Here is a 23,322-nt window from a genome sequence, read left to right on the forward strand (position 1 = left end):
CGGCGCCGGTCTCCTTGTCTCGCTCTTGTTTATTCTCCATGAGCTGCCCTTCGAACTCCTGGAAGTCCGACATGCTGAGGCTGCGGAGTAAGGGCCCTGTGCAGCTCTCACCTCGCCTTGCCGCCCGCCCGCTCTAGCCGCTCGCTCCAGGCAGGTCCAGGGGTTCCCAAAGATGAAGAATAAAGGACACGGAGACAGTGGTCAGTTGATCAGCATATAGAGGTTCTCTTGCCGCGTTCTCTCTCCAGAATCTCCAGACAAGTTCTGTCTTTATTCTCGTGTTACATCTGTAATTATACCAGTTGATTTTAATCCTATTTATTCTAATCCAAAGGTTAGGGCGTTTCTTATCTCCATTCCAAGGTTACTCTATTGTTCTATTAAGCTCCAAGGAAGTAACTGAAGATTATCCTAAATAAAGATTATGTAGCTTAAGCCTGATTGTTCGTAGTTAAGGTGATTAACTACCTGCCTGGCACTTTAGTTAAGGGGATTTACTGATTTATTCGCTTCCTTAGTCTTAAACAACCTTTCTCGGATAGGTGACCTTGGTTAAAACACATAGCGCTAAGAAGGGGAGCAAACATATTAAGAACAGTATGCTATATACGCCAGGTCCCTTGAAACATAAGCTGTACAGATTTTTCTTCTCTGTGTCAAGCAGCAAGGGTGGACCGGCTTCCGGCAAATTCCCCCATTTTTATTTTTTAAATGACAGCACGTGTAAATCAGCAGCCACCTCTCGGATTAGGTTGTATAAGACTCAGAGGAAGACTTGTTTGTGACTTTGCCAACAGGTCAGTCCTAGGTTTACCCTATATCTGCTCCCCACATGTTTGTACTTCAAAATTTTGAGCAACACTTTTTAAAAAATCTTTAACAATCTAGATAAAAAATACATTAAGCTCATTATTCAAAGTAGACATAGTTATTTTCCAGATTATAAAAATCAGTGATATTTAGCAGAAGTGTGTTTTTGATTGGTTGAAAGAATCATCCAATTATAAGTATAAAAATCTAAATCATCATGGAGAAACAGATATAATTTTTGTTATCTTTTTATTTCAATATTGAATTTCTCAAAACACAAGATTTTCTACAGGATGGTTGCTTGGTAAATCTAACTGCATAGTTTATTCAATAATTTTGAATAATAACTATGTTTTACTTAATTGTCTGTTACTATGAAAAGAATGACCTATAATTGATTCTTCATTATAATTAAATTGCCTTTGTTCCATTTTTCAAGTTTAACATTGCCTCAGACAATTGGACAGGTTTCTGTTGAGAAACTAGCTGACTACATTCTGGTGAAAACAACCTTTGGTTTTTCATTGGCTTGGGATGGAATATCTGCAATTTACCTCAAAATATCTGAGGAGCTTAAAGGGAAATCATGTGGCCTATGTGGAAACTACAATGGCATTCAATCTGATGATTTCATCATTCAACAAGGTAAGGAGAGCACAATAAATGTGTGGATACTTCTGAGGTCTTTCTCCTTCACCAGTCAAGCTGTTTGTACCCAGAAGGGTACAACTTGTCCTAGGTTGGGTAAAATTAGTAGCTATAACTTGTCTGTTTTAGAAATTTTAAGTGCAGTTTGAATGGAAAAAAAAATATTTGTGTCATGCTTGAAAACCATTATTTATTTTATATTTGCAAAATTAAGATACAGGACTTACTCATGTAACAAATATTAATTGAGCATGTACTTCATGTCAGGCACTGTTGTAAGAGCTTGGAATGCATCAGTGAGTAAAACAAAGACTCCTTCCTTTTTGGGACTTACATTTTAGTGATTCAAATCCATTGGAGAAAAATTATTCACTTTTGGACAAAAGCTATTTTGCATCCAGTCTTGATAGGAATAAAACTAATGACTGCCAAATAATACTTTTGAAAAGATATTTAAATGTGAACAGTATTATAAAAGTTGAATAACTTGAAACTGTTTTTTTTACAAATAATGATGTCTCTATCATCATTTATCTATTTATTCAAAGTCATGAAACTAATCTCTGTAAATTATTAAAAATGTGTTCTCTTATACTTTGGTTACTAGTGTGTACTGGCAATGAAATAAGAGTCTCCCAGGACACAATCATGATTTAGGTCCACATGGAGAGGTGTAATAAAAAAAGAGTACTGTTCTTAGTACCAGTAGACATGGTTGTGAATCTTGTTTCTAGTCTTAAAAGCTTTGTTGTTTGGGGCAACTCATTTAATCTCTCTGATGCTGTTTATTCAGCTGAAAAATAGGAATATGGTAAGTCTGAACCTTAATAGTTATCAGGAATAATAAGAACATATCTTGATATTATTTACAATAACAGTTAATATAAGCACATAACTATATTATTCTCAACCCCTACAAGATTCTGTAAGATGGGTGGTATTTCCTTAACTTTTTAATGACACAAGGTGGTCTGCCCAATGTAACACAGCTTGTAAAATGCTGCTGTCAGGGTTGGATTACAGATCTGAATATCTCCCAATCCTATGCTTAGGTAAATGTGTGAAAAATGGACTTTAAATCTGTAAAGTACTATATAATACTTTTAAAAAATATGTTTTTATCAATTTTAGAGAGAGAGGAAGGGAGAGGGGGAGAGAGATAGAAATATCGATGAGAGAGAAACATCAACATTAATTGGCTGCCTCCTGCATGTCCCCTACTGGGGATTGAGCCCACAACCCAGACATGTGTCCTGACTGGGAATCAAACCTGTGACCTCCTGTTGCATGGGTTGATGCTCAAATGAGCAACACTGACTGGGCTACAATACTTGTTTAATATTATACAATTAATAGAGAAGTGTTGCCCACATGTCGTGTTTTAAGGCACAGTGAAAATCCTACTTAGAGTCTGTGTTCTGGACTCAGAATGTGAGATTCAAATCCTGATTTGCCATTTATTAAATTTTCTAAGTTTAATGATATAGTGATAGTATATACTTCATAGAGTTGCAAGGATTAAAAGAGACAACCCATGCAAAATATTTAGTACAGCGTGTAGCACATAGTGAATGCTCAATACACTTTAACTAATTTATAATTGCTTCCACATGGTCTCAATAAACCTATAATGAAGCTGAAGTAAAAATGTTCCATTAAAGACATTTAAGAGGACCTTGTTAGAAGCACACATTTACCCAAGATGCATAGTGCATCATCAGGATTAGGTCACTAGTGGCTGGTGTAAAGAGCAGGGCTTCAAGGAGCCAATTTCCTCATGTGTACAATGGAGATAATAATAATGACCCTGAGACCTTCCAGCCTGTGAGGATGAAATGAGAAAATGTAACTGAAAATGTTCAAATTCTGTGAGCACAATACAAGTAAACTTACAGTATTGAGATCTCCATGAAATGGTGTTTTGCATCTAATTGGAGATTTAGAGTGAATCTTGAGAGTAGAGATTTAGACTCAAGCAGAATCAATCAAATGGTGATTATTAATTTCTTTTTCTTCTATATGAAAGCATCACACACAAAATAATAACACTCAATTCAGTTCTCTGTATTAGAGTTAGAAAAGACTGCTGTGGGTGGTTCTCCTAGGTCAGCGGTTCTCAACCTGTGGGTCGCGACCCCTTTGGCGGTCGAACGACCCTTTCACAGGGGTCGCCTAAGACCAGCCTGCATATCAGATATTTACATTATGATTCATAACAGTAGCAAATTACAGTTATGCGGTAGCAACAAAAATAATTTTATAGTTGGGTCACAACATGAGGAACTGTATTTAAAGGGCCAGAAGGTTGAGAACCACTGTCCTAAGTAATCCGGGGAACGTTGTATGGAAGTCTGGACAGAAAACAGCATGTGTTCTTATTAGGATTTGAGTTAAAAGTCAGACAGACTTTGATAACCTGGAATATAAAGTGGTTGCACACAGGAAGATAACTGGGCAGCAAAGGGGTGTTAACAGATTATAAGTGGAAGAAGACTGTCAGGAGGCAATTGGACTGAATTACAGAGGCCTGGCAGAAGGCAAGAAAGACCCCAGAGAATATGTGGGAAGAGCCTAAAGAGAGAGTTCAGCTTTTTCACAATTTTGTTGGTGCACAGTATAAAACAGAGTAATTAAGAAACTAACTTACAATAATTTATAGGGATGTGACAAGAACCTGACCTCCACTTTTCTTCCATGTGCTAGTAATGCAAGAAATTTTCTACAGATGAGCTGTGTTATCTTTAGCTTTAAGATCCTAAAGCTAAAATAACTCAGCCTGTACTTGAAAGTCAGTTGTACTTTGCTGATTAGAGAACTCTTTAGAATCAGTGAGTTTAACTGAATGCACAAATTATTAAAAGTGATTAAAATTGTATTTCTTTCTGCATTCCTACTTATTCTTCAGGAATGACTTCACAAAGAAATGAGGCTTTTCAAAATTTCTGTGAATATAGAAAGATTTTAATTCATGTCTGTAGCTAGCTACACATTAACATAGAGACCCTGGTTTACCCTTCACTTTCTCAACATAATTAATATGCCTCACTTGCATTCTTAGAAATGTCACAATATGGACAATATTATTCTATTTGTAGCACCTTCTATATAGAACATTTAAATTTTAAGATCACCTATATAACCAACTCATAATAACCAACTCTTGTGACTCTTTTATTAACACAATGTAGTAAAAATAGGTAAAAATGTGTTTGAAAAGCTGGAATTAAAGTGAACTTTAAGGAGTTTCCATGGTTATTTAGTTACATTAAAATTTATACATAAATATTAAAATAGGTGAGGCTTTAGGAAATGTTTTTAGTTTTTCAGACTTTTAAAAAAGATGTTTTAAAATGAAATGTGACTATAAATTTTCTTTAAGAGTACATTTGTTTTTCCTTTTTTAAAATCAGTGTATTAGACTAGGCCCATGCTTAGTTCAATGTGTAACATTTCCATCAATATCAGAGATAATGAAGTGGGCCAAACTGGAAAGCTCTAGGATTCTAATAATCTTTTAAATAAATATTACAAACTCCCTTGTATTTATTCATTCACTTATTTAGCAAATGTGTTTGAGCACCTACTATATACTAGTCACTAACCTAGAGATACAGCAGAAGGACAGCTTAGGGATGTTGCTAGTTGAGCTTCTGCTCCATAATTCATGTCTGTAGCACCTACTATATACCAGCCACTAACCTAGAGATACAGCAGAAGGACAGCTTAGGGAAGCTCTCTCCCTTCCCATAGTAGGTATTACAGTGACAGATAAGATACATAAAGAGAAAAATTAAAATATAATTTTTGTGAAAAATAGCAGCCATGAAAAAAAATGAGGAAAGAAAGGAGGTTAAGAGTCATAAAACAGTATGTGTTTGGTGGTAGTTCAGGTCATGTGACAGAGAATGCTCCTGAAGAGGTCATATTAAATAGTATCTCATATAACCAACTTTTGCGACTCTTTTATTAACACAATGTAGTAAAAATAGCTCCAAGACCAAATAAGGGAGAGAGCAGGGGTAAGAGTGATTCTGAAGGAGGAGGAACAAGAGCAAGGCAAGTGCAAGAGGCAGTTGGGGATGAGTTTGAGTGAAGACTGGAGTAGGTTGAGCAAGAATAGGAGAAGGTATCAGAGGGGCTGGGCCAGGGTGGGGTGAGGTAAGTGGAGGAGTTTGGGAGTTGAAGGCATAGAGGGGCAATAAAATCTTCGAGGCCAAAGTACAGTTTTGGATTTTACAGTCAGAAAGAGAAGCATTTTTATAGGTGAACTCCCACAATCTTCCCAACAACTGATAGTAGCACATGGACATCACCTTCCTATCTTGAAGATACCAGAGAGAGAGAGAGTTGTCAAACATTTGGCTTGAGAGTTTTGATTCTACTGATGTGGTAGCTATTCTTCAAAGGTAGACGTGTGGCTGTGTAAATTTACATGGCAGAGAACCTAAAGCTCAAATCTAAGGGTAATGGTCTTAGATGGAACTTCGAGATGTCATCTTGTTCGGTTCTGCTAGGTCCTTGAGATTTGAGCTTCAGCCTTCATCTGAATGTGGGGCAGGATTAATTTTCATTAATTGTCAAACTTGTTCTCAGGCCAGGTGCTGAGGCAATTTAAACTTGATCTGGAGCGGAGAGGCCAGAGTGCTGTCTGTTGCTGTGTACACATTAGCGCCGGAATCTTGCCTCTGAAATGCTGAGATAGTGTCAGGATTCTTAACAATCTGTCCTGAACACGTTTAGAAACACTTACCACATTCCACTGAAATTAGTTCACTCCTTATTCTTCTGTTCACCAGGTGTCTTTTTCAGTCTTTTACTGTATGTATGTCCTCTGAAATGTCAAGGGCTCAACACAATTTTTTTTATTGTTGTTTGTCCCCAAAATGGAACTACAATTTAATAAGTTTCTGACTGATGTTAACTATAAGAGGGCTTTCTGAAGATTTTCATACCAAACTTTTACTTATGCTTCTTAGTTTTATGCATATTTTCTCCTCTCTATAGCACAAACTAGAGGCTAATTAGTGCTTTACTGAAGTGCATATTGTGTCACTCACTCTCAGTGAAGTTTTTCCTCTCCAATGATATTAATTTTTATTTAGTATTAACACTTTGTTCAATTTATTTTTATCATGCTAAAGGGATGTTACAGGGTGGGAAAAAGGAGGTTTACAGTTGTGAGTATGCTAAACACAGAGTTTGTTCTTGTATTATTATTTATTAATTATTATATTGTTTTCCATCAGGACAACTGTAAACCTGCTTTTTCCAACCCCTGTATAGTCTCATATCTCTGGTAATTATAAAGTTATTGAATTTAACTTTTTGACCAGGAGTTCATGTTAATGAACTGTGTGCTTGTGGAAAGTGATCCTATTACACATATTTGTGTGTGTGTTTGTGTGAAACAGAGGACTATACAGAAGACATTGCTATGTTTGCAAATAGTTGGTTGGTGCAAACTCCAGATGACATCAAATGCATACCCACACCCTCAGATTTTCCAAATCCATGTTCCAGTGGAATGCCAGCATTTGAGGTAAATTTGGTGTGAAAACTATTGGCATGTTGAATTAACAACCATATATTGTATTTGTATATTTAACATTAAGCATTTTTAATGCAAACACTACATTCTGAAACACTATTAAATTTAGGAAATGTAACTGCAATAGAAATAACTTTACAATTATTTCAGAAATAATGAATGTGATGTTTTGTAAAAGTAGCACTCATTACAACATGTAATTATAAAATATTGGTTAACATTTACAAGCAGAAATTACCTTCTGTTTCCTAGTAAGAACAGAATCTTGCAATTAGATCAGTAGGAAAAAAACGAGAGTACATGCATACCATTAAATATGTCCTGGTGACCTCCATCTTTTTCGCACAGGCGATCTTCTTCAAGTGTCAGATACTGTTGCAGTTTCCTTTTTTGAGCTGCCATGAATATATTGACCCATATTTATACATTGCCAGCTGTGTTAACGATCTTTGCAAGTAAGTGAAATGATCAGTATTTGCAATAAAATTTTCTTTATCCCAAAAGAAGAGCAAAAACCACTTTTATAACTTAGCCATCTCACCAATTCACAGAATATAATGGAAAATGTAAAGCATAAACTACACTAACAGCTTTTAAAAGATCACTGGATAACAGGTACAGTCTGTTCTATATAAGCAGCATGAACAGGATACAGCAATTCTTAAGTATTTTTTATGCCACTGACCCATGTTGGGCATCAAGAAATGTCTGTAGACTCTTTTTCAAAGTAATGTTTAAATGCACAACATAATTTTACAATGGAAACTATATTGAAACAGAGTTATCAATATAGTGAGCGAGATGATTTTTTGATACCAGGACTTTTCTACATGCATTTCAGGTCTAATAACTACTGTAATTTGATCTGGTGATGAGTGTAAATAATATTTTGAGATAGCTGCAACAATTATCGTGAGAAGTTAAAACATGAAAAAATGACATATGAGATATATTGGTGAAAAAGTCTAAGATACTGCTAAGAACATTGTGATATGTTTCCTTAATGTATAATTGAAGGAAATGCTAAATTTCATTTGGAGATTAGTGAAAATAAACATGTAATATTTTTCCCAACCAAGGTCATAGACTCCTGCATTCTCTCCCAGGTTAAGGACACCAAGACTGGGTGGTTTCTAGGGAACAAAGTCAGTAAGACTTCAAAAATATCTCAAAAAATTTTAATAAATCTGCATTTTTTTTTTAAAATTTAAGAAATGTAAATGATATATAGGAACTTTGTTTTAAAAGACCAGTCTAATTTTTGGTTGAGTAAAACTACTTAAATGGCATCTTGGATGGCTTGTTAAGAGGTTTAAGTTAATTAAAGGTAAGGAAAAAGAGGGAAGGTGAGGGAGTATAAAACTGCCTTATTTATAATTAATCTGCTTAGAAATATGACCACACCTCAAAGCAAGGGCTGCTGAGAAATGCTCTCTTTGGCTGGGCACCCATATGCCCAGCAAAAACTTAGAGGGTCTAATACTGAGGAGAAGAAAGGGAACTGGGGATGAAAAAGAGTCCCTGCCACACTCACTTTGTCTGAAATTTCATCATTGAGACATTAACATGATATTTTGGTAGACTTAGGCTTTGGATTTTGAAACCAAATCACTTTCTCCAGGGTAAATAAAAATAGAAGGATGGAGAAACATCTTTTCCTGGCTGAAATTGTCTGATATGCTTGAGGTGGAGAGGCCAGGTTTGGGGGCACAGCAGACATCGACTACCAATAGAAGGGCATCATAAATCAAGTCAGTGGTCATTGATGGAATGAAAGCCCAGTTAGCCTTTCACTCCTCTCAGTATGCCACCTAGGACCAGACCCGCCTACTTTCTCTCTCCCTTAAAGGAGATGCTCTTCATTTGCTATGTAGTAGAGGACTGCATCACGGGGATCCTATAGCATGAGAACAGCATTGTCAGTCTGCTGAACTCAAATTAATTTCCTGTCTGAATTAATATGATAGCATATTAAACTTGATCCAACACACATCTGGTCTGCGCTGAGCATTGTGCCACACCTTGGAGAAACAGAGACAATTTAGACAATTTAGACAGAGACCCTGTCCTGGGAACTCAGATTCTAGGAGGGCAGAGAAACAGGGCTCCAGCAACCACACAAGTTCTGAAGTCAAGCACTGCGATGTGGAGGAGAGATTGCTGTCTTTATCAGAGAGTGCTCCACAGAGGAGATAACATCTCCGTTGAAATTTGAAGAATGATACAATTCCAGTCCTTGAATGGAAGCCCTGTTGCTACTTCTAAGAATGTTAAACTTACCAGCAAGGAAATGATTGTAGACCTGCCACAACAAAGTCAATTGATTTAAAGACAACTACTCCTTAATGCTCATTTTCCTACTAAACTTTACATCCAAAAATAGAACAAAACCCCTCATTTTTCCTCAGTAAATTGAGATAATAATTTCTTTCCTGCCTGATTGTCGTGAGTTTTCGTGTGGTACCATGTGTAGCATGCCTAGCCTGGATCCTAGAGTAACGCAGACACCATAAATGGTAGCTATTTTAATAATAGTTGCATCGGGTTGGAAAACCAATATTGAGTTATCTTGTTAACTTTCAAAGCCTCTGTTAATTGTAGGAAACTATGCACATATTTTAAGGGAAATCATAAACTTCATGTCTTTCTAGCAATTGAATCATTTCACCTTACCCTGTTTTTCAGAGAATATTCTTGTCTGGAGGTTTAGAATATTTTCTCAGTTTCCGGAGATTATGCTCAGTCCTTTTTTCCTTTCAAAGCTCAGTTAATTGGACCAGATAAGCTGCATGACTCCAATTACAGTAGCTCAGGATAAGTGCAATTTGAGATGGGTGGCTTCTACAATAGAGATACTGAAAAGGCTAAGGTTCACAAAGTACAACATTCTTAAGGTCATTATCTTGTAAGATAGTTAGCCATTCAATTTTGAGTTTGAATTGGGTTGAAAAACAAGGCCACTGTCTTACTATAAACCCCGCTCATTTTATAGGTACCTTGTGGATCTGCTTTGGGAATTGGCTGACCTCTTCTATTTGTTTGGGGGAGTTTCTAGAGTGATTATAAAAAATAATTAGAGTTTATTTACTCTTGGCAATATTATAAAAGTAACTAGCTTTAGGAATTTAAACTTGAAAGAATGAAAAATATTTAAAATCTTAGTTAAATGCTTTTTATTCAATATTTCAAAACTGCTGCAGGTTATTAGTATTGGTTTTATTCCTCCATGTAGACTATCAAGATCATGGTATCTTTGAAATAATTTTCATATTTGGAGCTTTTGTTGTAATGGAATTTTATCTGTTGTAATTGGATTTATTAATTTCTACAAGGTCTGTGATGCTTTGTGTGGGAGCCAAAAAATACATACAAGGATTCTGGGAGGAATGTCAGAATTAAAATAGAAATCTTTTTCAGTATAGGGACACCCTTGAATCAAAAGAAAAGTGGTCAAATATTTTAAGACTGATGAAGACAATTTACCTAGGCGTTTTTAGCTGGGATCCCATGTTTATTTGTTTTCTGCATTTATTATAGACTAGAGGCCCAGTACACAAAATTCGTGCATGGGAGGGGGGTTCGTCAGCCCAGCCTGCAGGGATTGGGCCTAGACCAGCATTCGGACATCCCTCTCACAATCCGGGACCACTGGCTTAACTGCATCTTCCTGTCAGCCTGATGCACCTAACTGCTCTCTCCTGCTGGCCTGATCCCCCTAACTGGAGCCAAAAAATACATACAAGGATTCTGGGAGGAATGTCAGAATTAAAATAGAAATCTTTTTCAGTATAGGGACACCCTTGAATCAAAAGAAAAGTGGTCAAATATTTTAAAACTGATGAAGACAAGTTACCTAGGTGTTTTTAGTTGGGATCCCATGTTTATTTGTTTTCTGCATTATTATACACTAGAAGCTCAGTACACAAAATTTGTGCATGGGAGGGGGGTTCATCAGCCCAACCTGCAAGGATCGGGCCTAGACCAGCAGTCGGACATCCCTCTCGCAATCTGGGACCAGTGGCTTAACTGCATCTTCCTGCCAGCCTGATGCACCTAACTGCTCTTCCCTACTGGCCTGATCACCCTAACTGCTCTCCCCTGCTGGCCTGACACCCTAACTACTCTCCCCTGCTGGCCTGATTGCCCCTCACTGCCTCTGCCTCAGCCCCACCACCATGGCTTTGTCCAGAAGGATGTCCGGAAGGTCGCCCGGAAGATGTCCAGTCTAATTAGCATATTACCCTTTTATTAGTATAGATAGTATATTATGTACATGCTGACATCAGTTAGTGTTGGAATATCCACCAGACACTAAACATTCCTAGGGATCAGGAGCTCAAAGATGCGGACTCTGCCAATATCCCCGGTGTGACCCTGGCTCTGTCTTCTCACTTTCCAGAACCGATGATGATGATACCTATTGTCGAGCAGCCACTGAGTATGCTAGAGCCTGTTCCCACGCTGGCTACCCCATTCAAGACTGGAGAGATGACTTCCCAGCATGCAGTATGGTTTCTTATTTTCCTAAGCCCTGTGTACTTTTGTTAATGTTTTAGGCTTATTCTAGTATTCAAAACTTTCCTGAGTACTCAAAACTGATGAATGGCAAGGATTTGTTATTGGTGCAGAAACATTGGTAAACTTGCAAACTTTTGAAATACTAATCTTCTTGAGGTGAATAAAGTTGACTTACAGCATTCCCATTTGCCCATTTCAGCTGATAAATGTGATGATAGCTTTGTCCACCGGGATTGTATCAGTTGTTGCCCAACCACCTGCACATTTGAGAAACAATGTCTTGGGAGCAATCTCCACTGTCTTGATGGATGTTACTGTCCAGATGGTAAGTAAGTGTTTCATGAGAGAAATCATGTCTCCACTCATGGAAAATAGCATCCTGTGAGCGGAGAATCGAGTTGCAACATTCTCTCCCAGGACATCAGGGCCGTTGCAATTTTCAGCCATTGTAGGATTTGGTCCTTGAAGTGATAGGAGAAAATTCTGCTTTTCTTTAATAAAAAGGCTTATTGCTTTGTAAATTTCCCAGGAAATTTGGAATCTAGAGTCCTGGCAATTCTTTTGTTCTCTTGAATATTTAATATATATTTAATAATTTATGAAAGCAATTTTAGAAAAACAAATTGGCAATACAAGATTTTAGTTGTGATGCAGCTTTAACATTTGAAATTAGAAGTAACATAGCAAGTGATACAGGAAGGGTTTAAATTTAGGAATGACTCCTATACCAATAGATCTTTTTAAAGAACACTGAGAATTCACTCTAATTCTTTTATTTTTACAGATTAAAAAAAGAAAGAATCCCAGATATGTTAAGTGATTTTAGCACTGTCACACAGTTAATATGAGTGAGGACTACTTGGAACCAGATCTGTTGACCTCAATCCTTTGTTCTATTAGTGCTACTCAGGGTAGCACTTTGGATCAGTGCCAGGCATCAACTGATTCTTACTATTCACTGATGAGATAAGGAGTTTGCACCAGAATATAAATTAATGCACCAAATATATAAGTCAATGCTTCCTTCATCTAGAAAGTCTTACTCAGAAAAAAGGTCAGCAGAATGAAACAGTGTGCTTAGTAGCACAGTTCATTTACATTCTGGCTCAACCGTCTTTGCTCATTAGAGAGAAGTAATGAATGCTTTCCCACTGTACTTGCCCTTTGAGTAGCACTGTCTGGCTATTTATTATACATGTGATGAGGGTGTAAGTATCTCATTTGCAAATGAACAGAGATTAAACCAAGAATAAACTTTCTTAGTTGCCTTTATTCTGGATAGTGAACCTTGAGTTTTTTATGGCAAGTCATAGGATAAGAAAATTGAAAATCACTGAAGTAGAGATTTGTAAGGTAGCTACCGATTGAGATAGAGCAAGATTGTTTGAAACCTCCTTGGAAGTAAAGAAATTTCTATTTTATTATCTAGTGTAAGCAAGTATTTAATAAAAGTTGATTAAATTATTACATTCAAAGAATAAATATTTATTACTTCTTCTGAGAATTTGATATGTATTTTTCTCCAATAGGCCTCATCATGGAAAATGGGACTTGCATCTCCTTGGAAAGTTGCCCATGTAGTTTTCATGGATTAGCTTATTCAGTTGGTTCCAAAATTGAACAAGAATGCACCGAATGGTATGTGACCAATGCACAGCCAATTATTTCTGGGGACCTGGCTGGGTGACAACTTTATACTAGTATAACATATGTTTAAAAGAATATACTTATTACTAATTTTCTTCCCCAAATTCCAAGACGCAGTTTGCATTTTATTTAAAGTTGGTACAAGGGTGGGGGAACATTTGCACATTCTTTTATAATGCAATTCTTCTCACTTCCCTTGGCAGTTTCATAAAATCTTTACCTATGTTGTATTTCTTATTATTTTTGATTACTAATTTGCACACACTTTTACTCTTAGAATTGATGGTTCTCCTGACCTTCTCTATTGAGTACTTTTAAAAAATATATGTTTTTTTTATTGATTTCAGAGAGGAAGAGAGAGAGAGAGAGAGAGAGAGAGAGAGAGAGAGAGAGAGAGAGAAAGAGAAACATTAATGATGAGAGAGAACCATTGATTGGCTGCCTCCTGCACACTCCACACTGGGGATCGAGCCTACAACCTGCGTAGGTGCCCTGACCGGAAATTGAACCTTGACCTCCTGGTTCATAGGTTGATGCTCCACCACTGAGGTATGCTGGCCAGGCTCTATTGAGTACTTTAAAAAGTGACTCCATATTGCATTTTTGGCCATAATTAGAGACATTTAGAATTTCTTATTAAATTAGCTAAGACTGTTGTAGGCAAGGATTGCTCCCTCCAGTGCAGCCCTAAAAAGAAACAAAGATCTAAATATCATCAGGCTCCTTCCCCTTTGGTGTAAGTGTATACAACGGAAATGCAATTGGATAACTAACTCTATTCTTAAATACCAATTTGAGTTTCTGCCTTTCAGAGACTGCTCTGTCCTCCCAAACTAATATCTTCTGGATGGTAGAAGCTAGAATTTATCTTATAAAAATACATCTTTTCTCTCTTCAATGTCTGATGATCTTCAGAACCAATTTTCTTAATTTGTAGTGCATGAGATAATGTATGAATCGGAACTCATTATGTGTATTTCTCTAATGATATAGGCAAATACGTTTGTGTGTGTATGAGCTCTTTTAGTTTAAGCAATAAGAGAAGGACCAAAGCAGAGGTTCTTTGTTTGATTAGTATTCACTTTGTATCACCTTTAGTGACTTTTAAGTATGACACACAACAAATAATAATTTAGATGCTGGCCAGCACAAATTTAGCAGTTAATTGGACTTCGGCAGAGAGCTTTTTCAAGTCAGATTATTCTGAGCCTATAAACATTGTATATTTTGGTACATTTATCAATATATTGATGCAAACAGTACAGTTTTTCTATACCAGTAGATTAATATTTTATCATTTTATTTAGTGTATGTGTTGGTGGCATTTGGAACTGCACTGAGCATGACTGCCCAGGTAATCTTTTTAACACTTTTTTTTTTAAATGCCTCAGGTGTTTTTTTTTTTAAATTAAGGAGCAAGATAGCACTGATTTTTATGATGTCATCTCATATATCATGAGAGATGTAATCATCTCAAAATCCAGGTAGTCAGAGGACAAATGGAAAATTGAATAAATGATAGCTTTGAGCAGGCAATTTTGGTACAAACTTATTAAAATAGTAAAGATATTATAAAACTTAAAACATATGTGAAATAGCTATCATTTAATAAACTTTAAATTAAATTGAATAACATAATTTAGTAAGTTTGTCAAACTAATTTTAAACATTTAGCTATTTTTTTTGATACATGATTATTTACCTTAAGTTGGCCTGCTTTTTAGAGAATAAATAATTTCTTTTCCTTCTCTATTCCTTTCTTTCTTTCTTTCCTTTTTTTTTTTTGGTAGTTCAATGTTCTGTTGTAGGTGATTCTCATTTTACAACTTTTGATGGTCGACATTATTCTTTTATTGGAATGTGTCAATATATCCTTGTGAAAGCAACTGGAAAGGAGAAATTCACAATTACCTTACAGAAAGCTCACTGTGAGCAGGTAAGAATATCTCAAAATGACCAGAGAAATGTTCATTTTTTTACTCCAATTTTATATCCAGGTTAAGAATAGTAACATGAGTAGGCATAGTTATTTTCTTCAAAAATAAAACACTGTTGATTGCTAAGATGCATCATTCTCTATGTACTGCAAAGAAAGAAAAAAATGTTGATAATCTGTTATACTACTGATCATATGATGTGTCTTGATTTCAGAGATATTAAAGTATGAGAATAAATATGTCTTAAATTAAATATATATTTCATGGCATTTTCTTTCTTTTAAAAATAATATTTGTATGTATAGGTTTTTTGAGCATTACATGCATAATGACACAGTAGACTTGTTTCTGGTTACTTCCAAACCACTATTTTAAAGAGATGATTTTTATAGGATTGGTCAAGTTTCATATCATCCTAAATAAATATGACAAATTTCTTAGCATACAGAAACATTTATTTTAAGTTTTTTCTTCAAATAAACACATCAATAATTTGTAAATAAAGATACCTGGATCATTCCTCTCTCTAATTCAGGTAGTCAAAATTTTTCAGAAATCATTACTATAATATAAAATGGTTATTTCCAGTAAAAATTTTCAACCACTTTATTTGCTTTTTCCCCTAGTTTGATTTTTTCCTTTGCCATATGTTAGAGTCTGAATAAGCTTTCTACATAGAATCATAACTTTCTATGTTTTTTCTTTATTGACTTTTATGTCTAATATGTCACTTATATGAATTTAGAGAGGTACTTTACTATAGCTATGAAAAACATGATTATTGGAACTAAATTAAAACCATTATTTAATGTTCTATATAAAATATATGTGTATATATGGTATTTTAATATACTATACAATGACATATTTTATTAGTAATGGGACTGCATGAAATGGATTATGCAGTAATTACTTTATTATATAAGTAATATATAATATTAATATATAATATTACTTATGCCTTCTACATATCAGAAATTCTTATCTATGTACATTCTTTTTTTCCTTCCTCTTCTTTCTCTCCTCTTTCTCATTTTTCTCTTCTATTGTTCCTGTTTCTTTCCATGTCTCTTTATCTCTCTCATCTCTTTATTTGGTTATTTGATTTTTATGCAGAATCTTGGCTTGGTCTGCCTTCAGTCTATAACTCTAATTCTGGATGATGATTTTGATAAACAAGTAACCCTTAGTCGGGGAGGACAAATCATCACCAGTCCTAACCAAGGCTTCAATCTGAATGGTAAGAAGCAATGCTAACAGAGTACTTTCCTTACAATAAAACAACAAAACAACCTAAATGGAGACTTCTCCCATTGGCTGCCTATCCTAAAATTTGAGTGTCTTTGTGTTGTCAGATCCTTAATTGGACACACTAAAGACCACCTTGTTTATGGGACCTAGTGTTTACCTAGCATTACGTGGCCTAGAGTTTGGAAGGGGAGCTATACAAGCAAACAGCCACCTATATAACATACAATAAACTCAAAGATATGCATAGGGACGTTGGGGGTCTAAATGAGTGTAACTCTCCCAGCCTTGGGGTGGGGTATGCAGGTCAGGAAAATTTTCTGAAGGAGGTGATGCCTCATTGAGCATTTAAAACTGAGGATTGCCGGGATGAAAGAGAAGGTGAAAGTGTCCCATGCATAGCAAAGAGATGTGGAACTCTGCAGTATGTTTAGGGGGAACTATAGCCAGTGTGGCATTGCTGAAGCCTGAAGAGGGTAAATGGAGAATATCCAGAGATGAAAATAGGAAAATAGGTGGGGATGAGACACCCAGAAATGTCCTGGTTTGTAGAAATTACATGGTCATTCTACTGATTGTCATGCTAAGAAGTTGAACTTGATATAAAATTGAATATGAGATAATCATCATTTTACCAATTTTTATGAATAAAAATGACAATCTTATGTGGTTCAACCAAAATAAATAGCCAGTTTTAATGAGGAGGCTGATATATATTTTTTTGGGTGGGGGAGAGAATACTAAAACAATGTCAGAATTTCTAACTAACATGGAGAACAGATAGAATGTTGTTAACGTAGGGCATGCAAACAATGAAGAAGAACTGATCTAAGGCAGTAACAATAGAGATAGAAAAAAGAAGATTGCTTTAAACATTATTTAGGAAAAAATGGTCTGATCTTGGTGATGGATTAGATTGGGGTTGGTTGGAGGAATGCAAATAAAGGATGAAATGATCAAAGAATGATTCTCAGATTTCTGGGTTTGGTGATCAGATGATGGCAGAAATCATGAGAGATAGGAGAGCAACTTTTCTGGTGGCAAAAGTCATCAGTTTAGTCTTGAACACAAGTTTCTTGTCTTTAAAGGCATTTCATATAATCTATTTCTCAAGTGCTGTGCTCCTCCTTTTGCTGTCAGGCTCAAGGGAATGGGGAATTTTGAGGGAAAGTGCTACTTCCTTATTGGATCATAAGGAGTTTTGGGAAACACACACACACACACACACACACACACACACACACACATGTTGAGGAAGAGAGATCAGCTTTCAAATGTCTAAGGACTGTCCACCCCGCCATGAGATGTTTGACAACTGAAACTACATGTGTACCTGACAATCTATTAAACATATTAGCTTAGGATCCAGAAAGGAGGGACAGAAGGGAAATGGGAGGAAAGAAAGCAGGCACAAGGTGGCAAAAATTAGGCCTGGAGCCCAAGGGCGGGAACTGGGAACCTGCCTCCCCACATCCCAGTCTCTTGGAAGGAGAGTCCTGGTGTTGCACGCTAGCATTTCAGAATACTGTACTGCGTATAAATCTCAAGGCTGACTTATGTATGTTATTTTCCTGCAGGAATTGTTGAAATTCAAACAGTGTCATCCTTATTTATCCTTCTAAAAACCACGTTTGGCTTAAAGATTCTGTTTGCTATAGATGGGGAAAGAGTTTATATTCAGCTCACCAGTACATGGAAAAGAAGAACACTAGGTCTATGTGGCACTTTTAATGGGAACATAAGGGATGATTTTCTGTAAGTATGATTTCTGTAGAACTAACATGATTTAATGACTAGTGATGTAGAGGATATAAACATTTTCAGTAAAAATGTTTAACCATAAGATAGCTTAGTCACCAATGTTCCAAGAGCTTCAAATGGACCATCACATTTAAATGTTATAGCAATCCACAGATTTGCATCAGTTGGTTTTATAGAGAAGAAAACCAACTGAGGCCAAAAGGTGGCAAATAAATAGTTCAAAGTCACTTAGCTCAAATAGAGTGGAGCTGGGCTTTGAGTTTAGATAGAGTGACTCAGAGCTTGTGGGATAACCCACAGGATAACTACCTGTTATACTTTCCCCTGCCACCGACCAACCTGAACAGTATTTTTTTAAAAAAAATCTTAATATCATTTGGTATCAACAATAGTAAATTATACTTTAAAAATATTGATATCATTTAGTATGAATGACACCTCTAAAGCAACACTTTGGCATCTCAGCTAATTGGATTTTGTGATAGTTGGTGCTTACTCAGAAGAAAAGCAATAAAATCCATTTGTCCTCCTTGTAACGAAAAGCACTTTCGCCTACATGTGAAGAGACACAGTGGATAATTTAATGCAAATGCTCGGAGCATTAGTGTGAAGCATGGTGGGCAGGTGAAATAGTTTAATAGGCTCTCATCCTCAAGGAGCCCATTGCAGATTGGGAGGAGATAACAACCTTTAAGAAATACAGTGGGGCCTTGACTTACAAGTGTCCCGACTAACGAGTTTTTTGAGATACCAGCTGTCTCTCAGCCGATTTTTTGCATTGAGTTGATAGAGTAATTTGAGTTAACGAGCTCCTTAATGAGCTCCTTAACGAGCTCGGTCTCAGGGAACGAATTAAACTCATAAGTCAAGGCCCCACTGTAATTAGTTCCAGGTCAGGTGTTAATCAACAATACATTCATAAAGACTGAGGTAATTTTAAAGAGTTAAGTTGTGTAGTCATGGCTAGAAGCACAGCAGGAAGTTTGAGTAGGTGAGTGTGGGCTGAGTAGGCAGGAATGTTTTATGGAGAAGCTGTTCTCCAAATACCACTTAAAAAACCCCTTCTGTGTATTCCTCCTGCTTAGGGTTCTTTCCACCTCCTAATCTTTCTCATGAACTCCTTTTTTATACTTCTACCCAACTCAGACATTATTTGCTTCAAAAAGTGAGTTCATATCACACCAGACAAAATTAATTTTGTCTCTGTCACTATGAAAAGCTGTCATTTATGAGCCTGGTTTTCACTTAAAACTGAGGGTTTTGAGAATAAGAATCACATCCTTGATCCTTGTATTCTTAAGAACCAGCATAGACTATTATATGTAGTAGATCGTAGAACTGCACAGAGGTCTGACTTCTAATGGAGCACCAAGAAGAGAATTAGAATGGGCAAGGAGAACTGGCCTTTAAAAATTTTAACTTCAAAAGAAATTTTCTATCTTGTCTCCAGTGATTAAATTCGTTTTAGGTTTTTTTGTTTGTTTGTTTCATTTATTTGCAGGTCAGAATTTCGATACCTTTATACATATCTTCTGTTTCACAAGTGGTATTTTAGTGGCTTGGCTAAGATGTGCAGAAGAGACATTAAGCCTCTTTCTCTTCCTTGTTTATCAGAAGGGGTTAGCAGTCATTGTTTAACAGATGGCAGCTCTGTCTCCCTCCTCCTCAGGCACCAGTCTCCTCCATGTATAAACACGGAGGCGTGATAACAGTGCAGGATAATATTTCAGTTAGAGATAACTTTCTAACACTGTTTGGCTTTCCAAGCATAAGCAGTTAAAATTCTGTACTTCACAAAAGCAAATGAGAATCTGCAAACACAGTGGAATGGAAAATATTAATTACTTAACAATTTATTTTGCTTGACTTGTTATGGTAAGTTATGATAGGCCAAAGGTTCTTTTCTAAAATAAAATTCAGTAAATAAATGGGTTTACATTTACTCTCCTGATCATTTATTGTGTTTCTTGTTTTACGTGAACTAAGTGAGATAAGAGAGCCAAGCTCTGAGTCATTTCCTCCTGGGAACCCTGACTACACCCATCACCTTGACCTATTTTATTGTCTTTCGTAGGAATGAAGAGGGAAGGAAGGGAAAGAATGGAAAGAGCTAGTGCAAGTCATACAATTTCTTTGAGTTTCAGTGTTCTCTTTGAACAAAATGAGATTTTGGATTAGGTGTTTGTTATAACGTCTTACAATTTCAGAATGGTTAGATTTTGAGGAATAGGAAAAGGAAGGGAAAGGGGAAGGGTGGGGACAAGGCTGGGCATGGTGGAATGACTTGTGCAGCTCCTTCTTTTCTCTTTTCTCAGTCATTGTGGTGAGAAGCTCCTTATGGTTGGTTAGTGGTGTCTGAGCTTAATAATAACCAAAGCACTTAATTTATTAGGACACTACAGAGAGCCAAGATAAAGCCCACGCTACCATTTAGCCATGTTTTAGCAATTAATGCAGTTAGGGCTTTTGTTAGTGAAGTTTTACTTAGTCAAAGCTTCCTATAGGAGACTTGGTCCAACCTAAGTGGTTTTGACAGCAGATGGCATAGTGTCCAAGAGGGAGTGTCACTTACAAAATATTGGCTGATGAGTTAGTAAATCTTGATGGCTGCTGGAGGGGGCATTTTAGTGTTTGGCTATTGAACATTGTTGTGGTTTATAAGCCTGACTTCAGAAAAGTGGCTGTTTCTCTTCCATTTCGATTTGCTGAGAGGAATTGAAGAAATTCTCAAGTTTGGATGAAGGGTGCCTTTTATACCATTTTTTCTCAATTTTCTTTTGGTTTGTTTATGCAACTTCATGATGGAACCTCAGTATTTCAGGCATTTCAGACCTCATAATGGAAATTGAAATGCTGAACCAGAATTATAGACTATTTATTATTTTTAAAAATATATTTTATTGATTTCAGAGAGGAAGGGAGAGGAAAAGAGAAACAAAAACGGCAATGATGCTCCTGCACAATTCCTACTGGGGACTGAGCATGTGCCCAGACCAGTAATCAAATCATAACCTCCTGGTTCACAGGTTGATGCTGAACCACACTGACAGGGCTAGACTATTTATTCTTTGGGACATTTGTCTCTACACTTAAAGGAATCATGTGAGCTACCTACCTCTTTGTTTTTTCATATACTTTAAACCACACACAGATTATTATTTTGGTTGTGTGATGTTTCATTAAGTCAGTGCAAACTGGATTTGAATCTTGGCTACTTGGCTATGACACTTATCAGCTGAGTGAACGTTAATAGTTCTCTGAGCTTCTGCTTTGCTTTCTTTCTAAAGGGGGATAAAGACATTTTTACTTTATTTTATTTAATTATTTTATTTTTTCCACGAGGCTGATTATTAAATGAAACCATGTATGTCCACAATTTGAAACATTGTAAAGTCTTAATAATAGGAAATTAATACCATGTATATTTTTAAAAATAATAGAACATTTTAAGTTCTAAAATTTCTTTGTAAATTAAAAATAACATCTTTTTTTCAGCATTTAGAGACTGTGAACAAATGAAAGGAATGGGAGAGACTAAGATGAATATTACCTTTTTGCTTTCTAGTTCTCCATCAGGCATGATAGAAGGCACACCACAACTTCATGCAAATGCTTGGCGAGTTTCCTCCACTTGTTTTGCACCTGTTCATGTTCCTATGGTGGACCCCTGTAACATTAATCAACAAAACAGTAAGTCCTTCTTTCTACTTGTAAACTTAGGGGAATAAGTAGTGATTTTAAGATAGTGATTTTAAATTCTGATTCTCTTCATTCGGATAATATTGATGCCATTCCTTATGTATTTTTGTTTAATACTCTGCCTTTACGTACTCCTCTTTATGCAATGTATATTATTTTTAAAAAGAGCTCCATAAAATGACTCTTTTATTTACTTCTTTGCATTCATACATTTACTTATTTTAGGCACGTGAGCTAGCATTTTGGTGTGTTCAGATTAAATGATTAAGAAAAACTTCTGGAAAATCTCTAATAGTGCTGTTAGTCTTGGGATGTTTGACTTTAGTTCCCTAATCTGACAGCTCATGCAGGTTCTCTTGTTTATTACTATCACATTATGAGTTCCTACTCACAGAATATATTATGGTTTCATAAGGAGGAAGCCAGTGATTCAAGGAAGCTTTGTGCCATCAAGCGTGAGACAATTTGAGATGGTCATGCTCCAGGTTTGCAATTTGCAATGACAGTGCAACTCACACGCCAAGAATTTTTGGCTGTATTTTTTTAACTAAAGCCACAGCAAACCATGTGAAAGGCTTTTTCACTGCTCACTAAAAAGGCACATTATTATTTTATTTTTATAAAATCACTTTGTAAAATAAGTGTGCATGCTTAAATAAATTTAAAATGTTTTAATTTGTTTCTTTAATTTTGGCTAGTTTTTGTGTGTGTGTGTGTGTGTGTGTGTGTGTAATTTTAAAAAATTCGCTATTAATATTGGTTGAGTACCTACGTAAAATCAGTACGATTTCTGGATTTTGTAGTGGTTGTTTGGTAGGATTCTGTTGATTGTCATGTGGTCCTTGTTATTAACCTACAGTTTTGGTGTACTGGAAAAAACAACAATAAAATAATGCTGCTTTTAGTGCTGTCTTTTTACCTAAGCCAGTTTCTAAACTTGAAGAAGACTATTAACCTCTTTGGTAATTTTTTCTATCTATAATAATAGGACTAGACCATAGTCTTTTGGTCTCTATAGATTGAATACTTTCATCTCACTCTCATTTACCAACACTTTCCCCCATTTTGTTCTTAACTTTCTATTAATAAATCTACTTCTCCTTCAATTAGTTTTATTCAGCTTGTTTCTAACTTTCTCAGTTCCCTCCTTGATATTGCAGCAAGTTTATATTTTTAATTATTTTGATAACATGTAAAAGTTGGAGTAGAATATAATTGATAAATTCAGTTTTCCTTTTCTTTAATTACCTCCTTTATTACATTCCATTTTGTTATATACTTTTATCACTTCTATCCCTATATCTCATGTTTTCTTTGATATATATTTTAGATATTATCCTCTTCACCTTTGCCATGAACTATTAAAAAAAATTCAGGTTGGAGATTAACATTGGCAAATATGTTCTCCCTTGCAGTGGGCTTTCTTGTTGTTTTGTTGATGGTTTCTTTTGCTGTGCAGAAGCTTTTTATTTTGATGTAGTCCCATTTGTTTATTTTCTCCTTAGT

At 35.9% G+C, this 23,322-nt stretch overlaps 1 protein-coding gene across 1 annotated transcript in view; it reads left to right on the forward strand.

Moving 5' to 3' along the window:
• The window catches only part of OTOGL (otogelin-like), a 145,021-nt gene that overhangs the window by 22,630 nt on the left and 99,069 nt on the right, over window positions 1–23,322 (forward strand). The window contains exons 8-18 of the mRNA XM_014531634.1: window positions 1,250–1,455; window positions 6,870–6,997; window positions 7,355–7,461; window positions 11,406–11,512; window positions 11,724–11,849; window positions 13,054–13,162; window positions 14,479–14,525; window positions 14,962–15,107; window positions 16,225–16,348; window positions 17,934–18,111; window positions 21,683–21,807. Of these exons, the coding sequence (XP_014387120.1) occupies window positions 1,250–1,455; window positions 6,870–6,997; window positions 7,355–7,461; window positions 11,406–11,512; window positions 11,724–11,849; window positions 13,054–13,162; window positions 14,479–14,525; window positions 14,962–15,107; window positions 16,225–16,348; window positions 17,934–18,111; window positions 21,683–21,807 (1,403 nt within the window). The remainder of the gene's footprint in view (window positions 1–1,249; window positions 1,456–6,869; window positions 6,998–7,354; window positions 7,462–11,405; window positions 11,513–11,723; window positions 11,850–13,053; window positions 13,163–14,478; window positions 14,526–14,961; window positions 15,108–16,224; window positions 16,349–17,933; window positions 18,112–21,682; window positions 21,808–23,322) is intronic.

This window comes from Myotis brandtii, unplaced genomic scaffold (genome assembly GCF_000412655.1).
Source record: "Myotis brandtii unplaced genomic scaffold, ASM41265v1 scaffold82, whole genome shotgun sequence".
Lineage (NCBI taxonomy): Eukaryota > Metazoa > Chordata > Mammalia > Chiroptera > Vespertilionidae > Myotis > Myotis brandtii.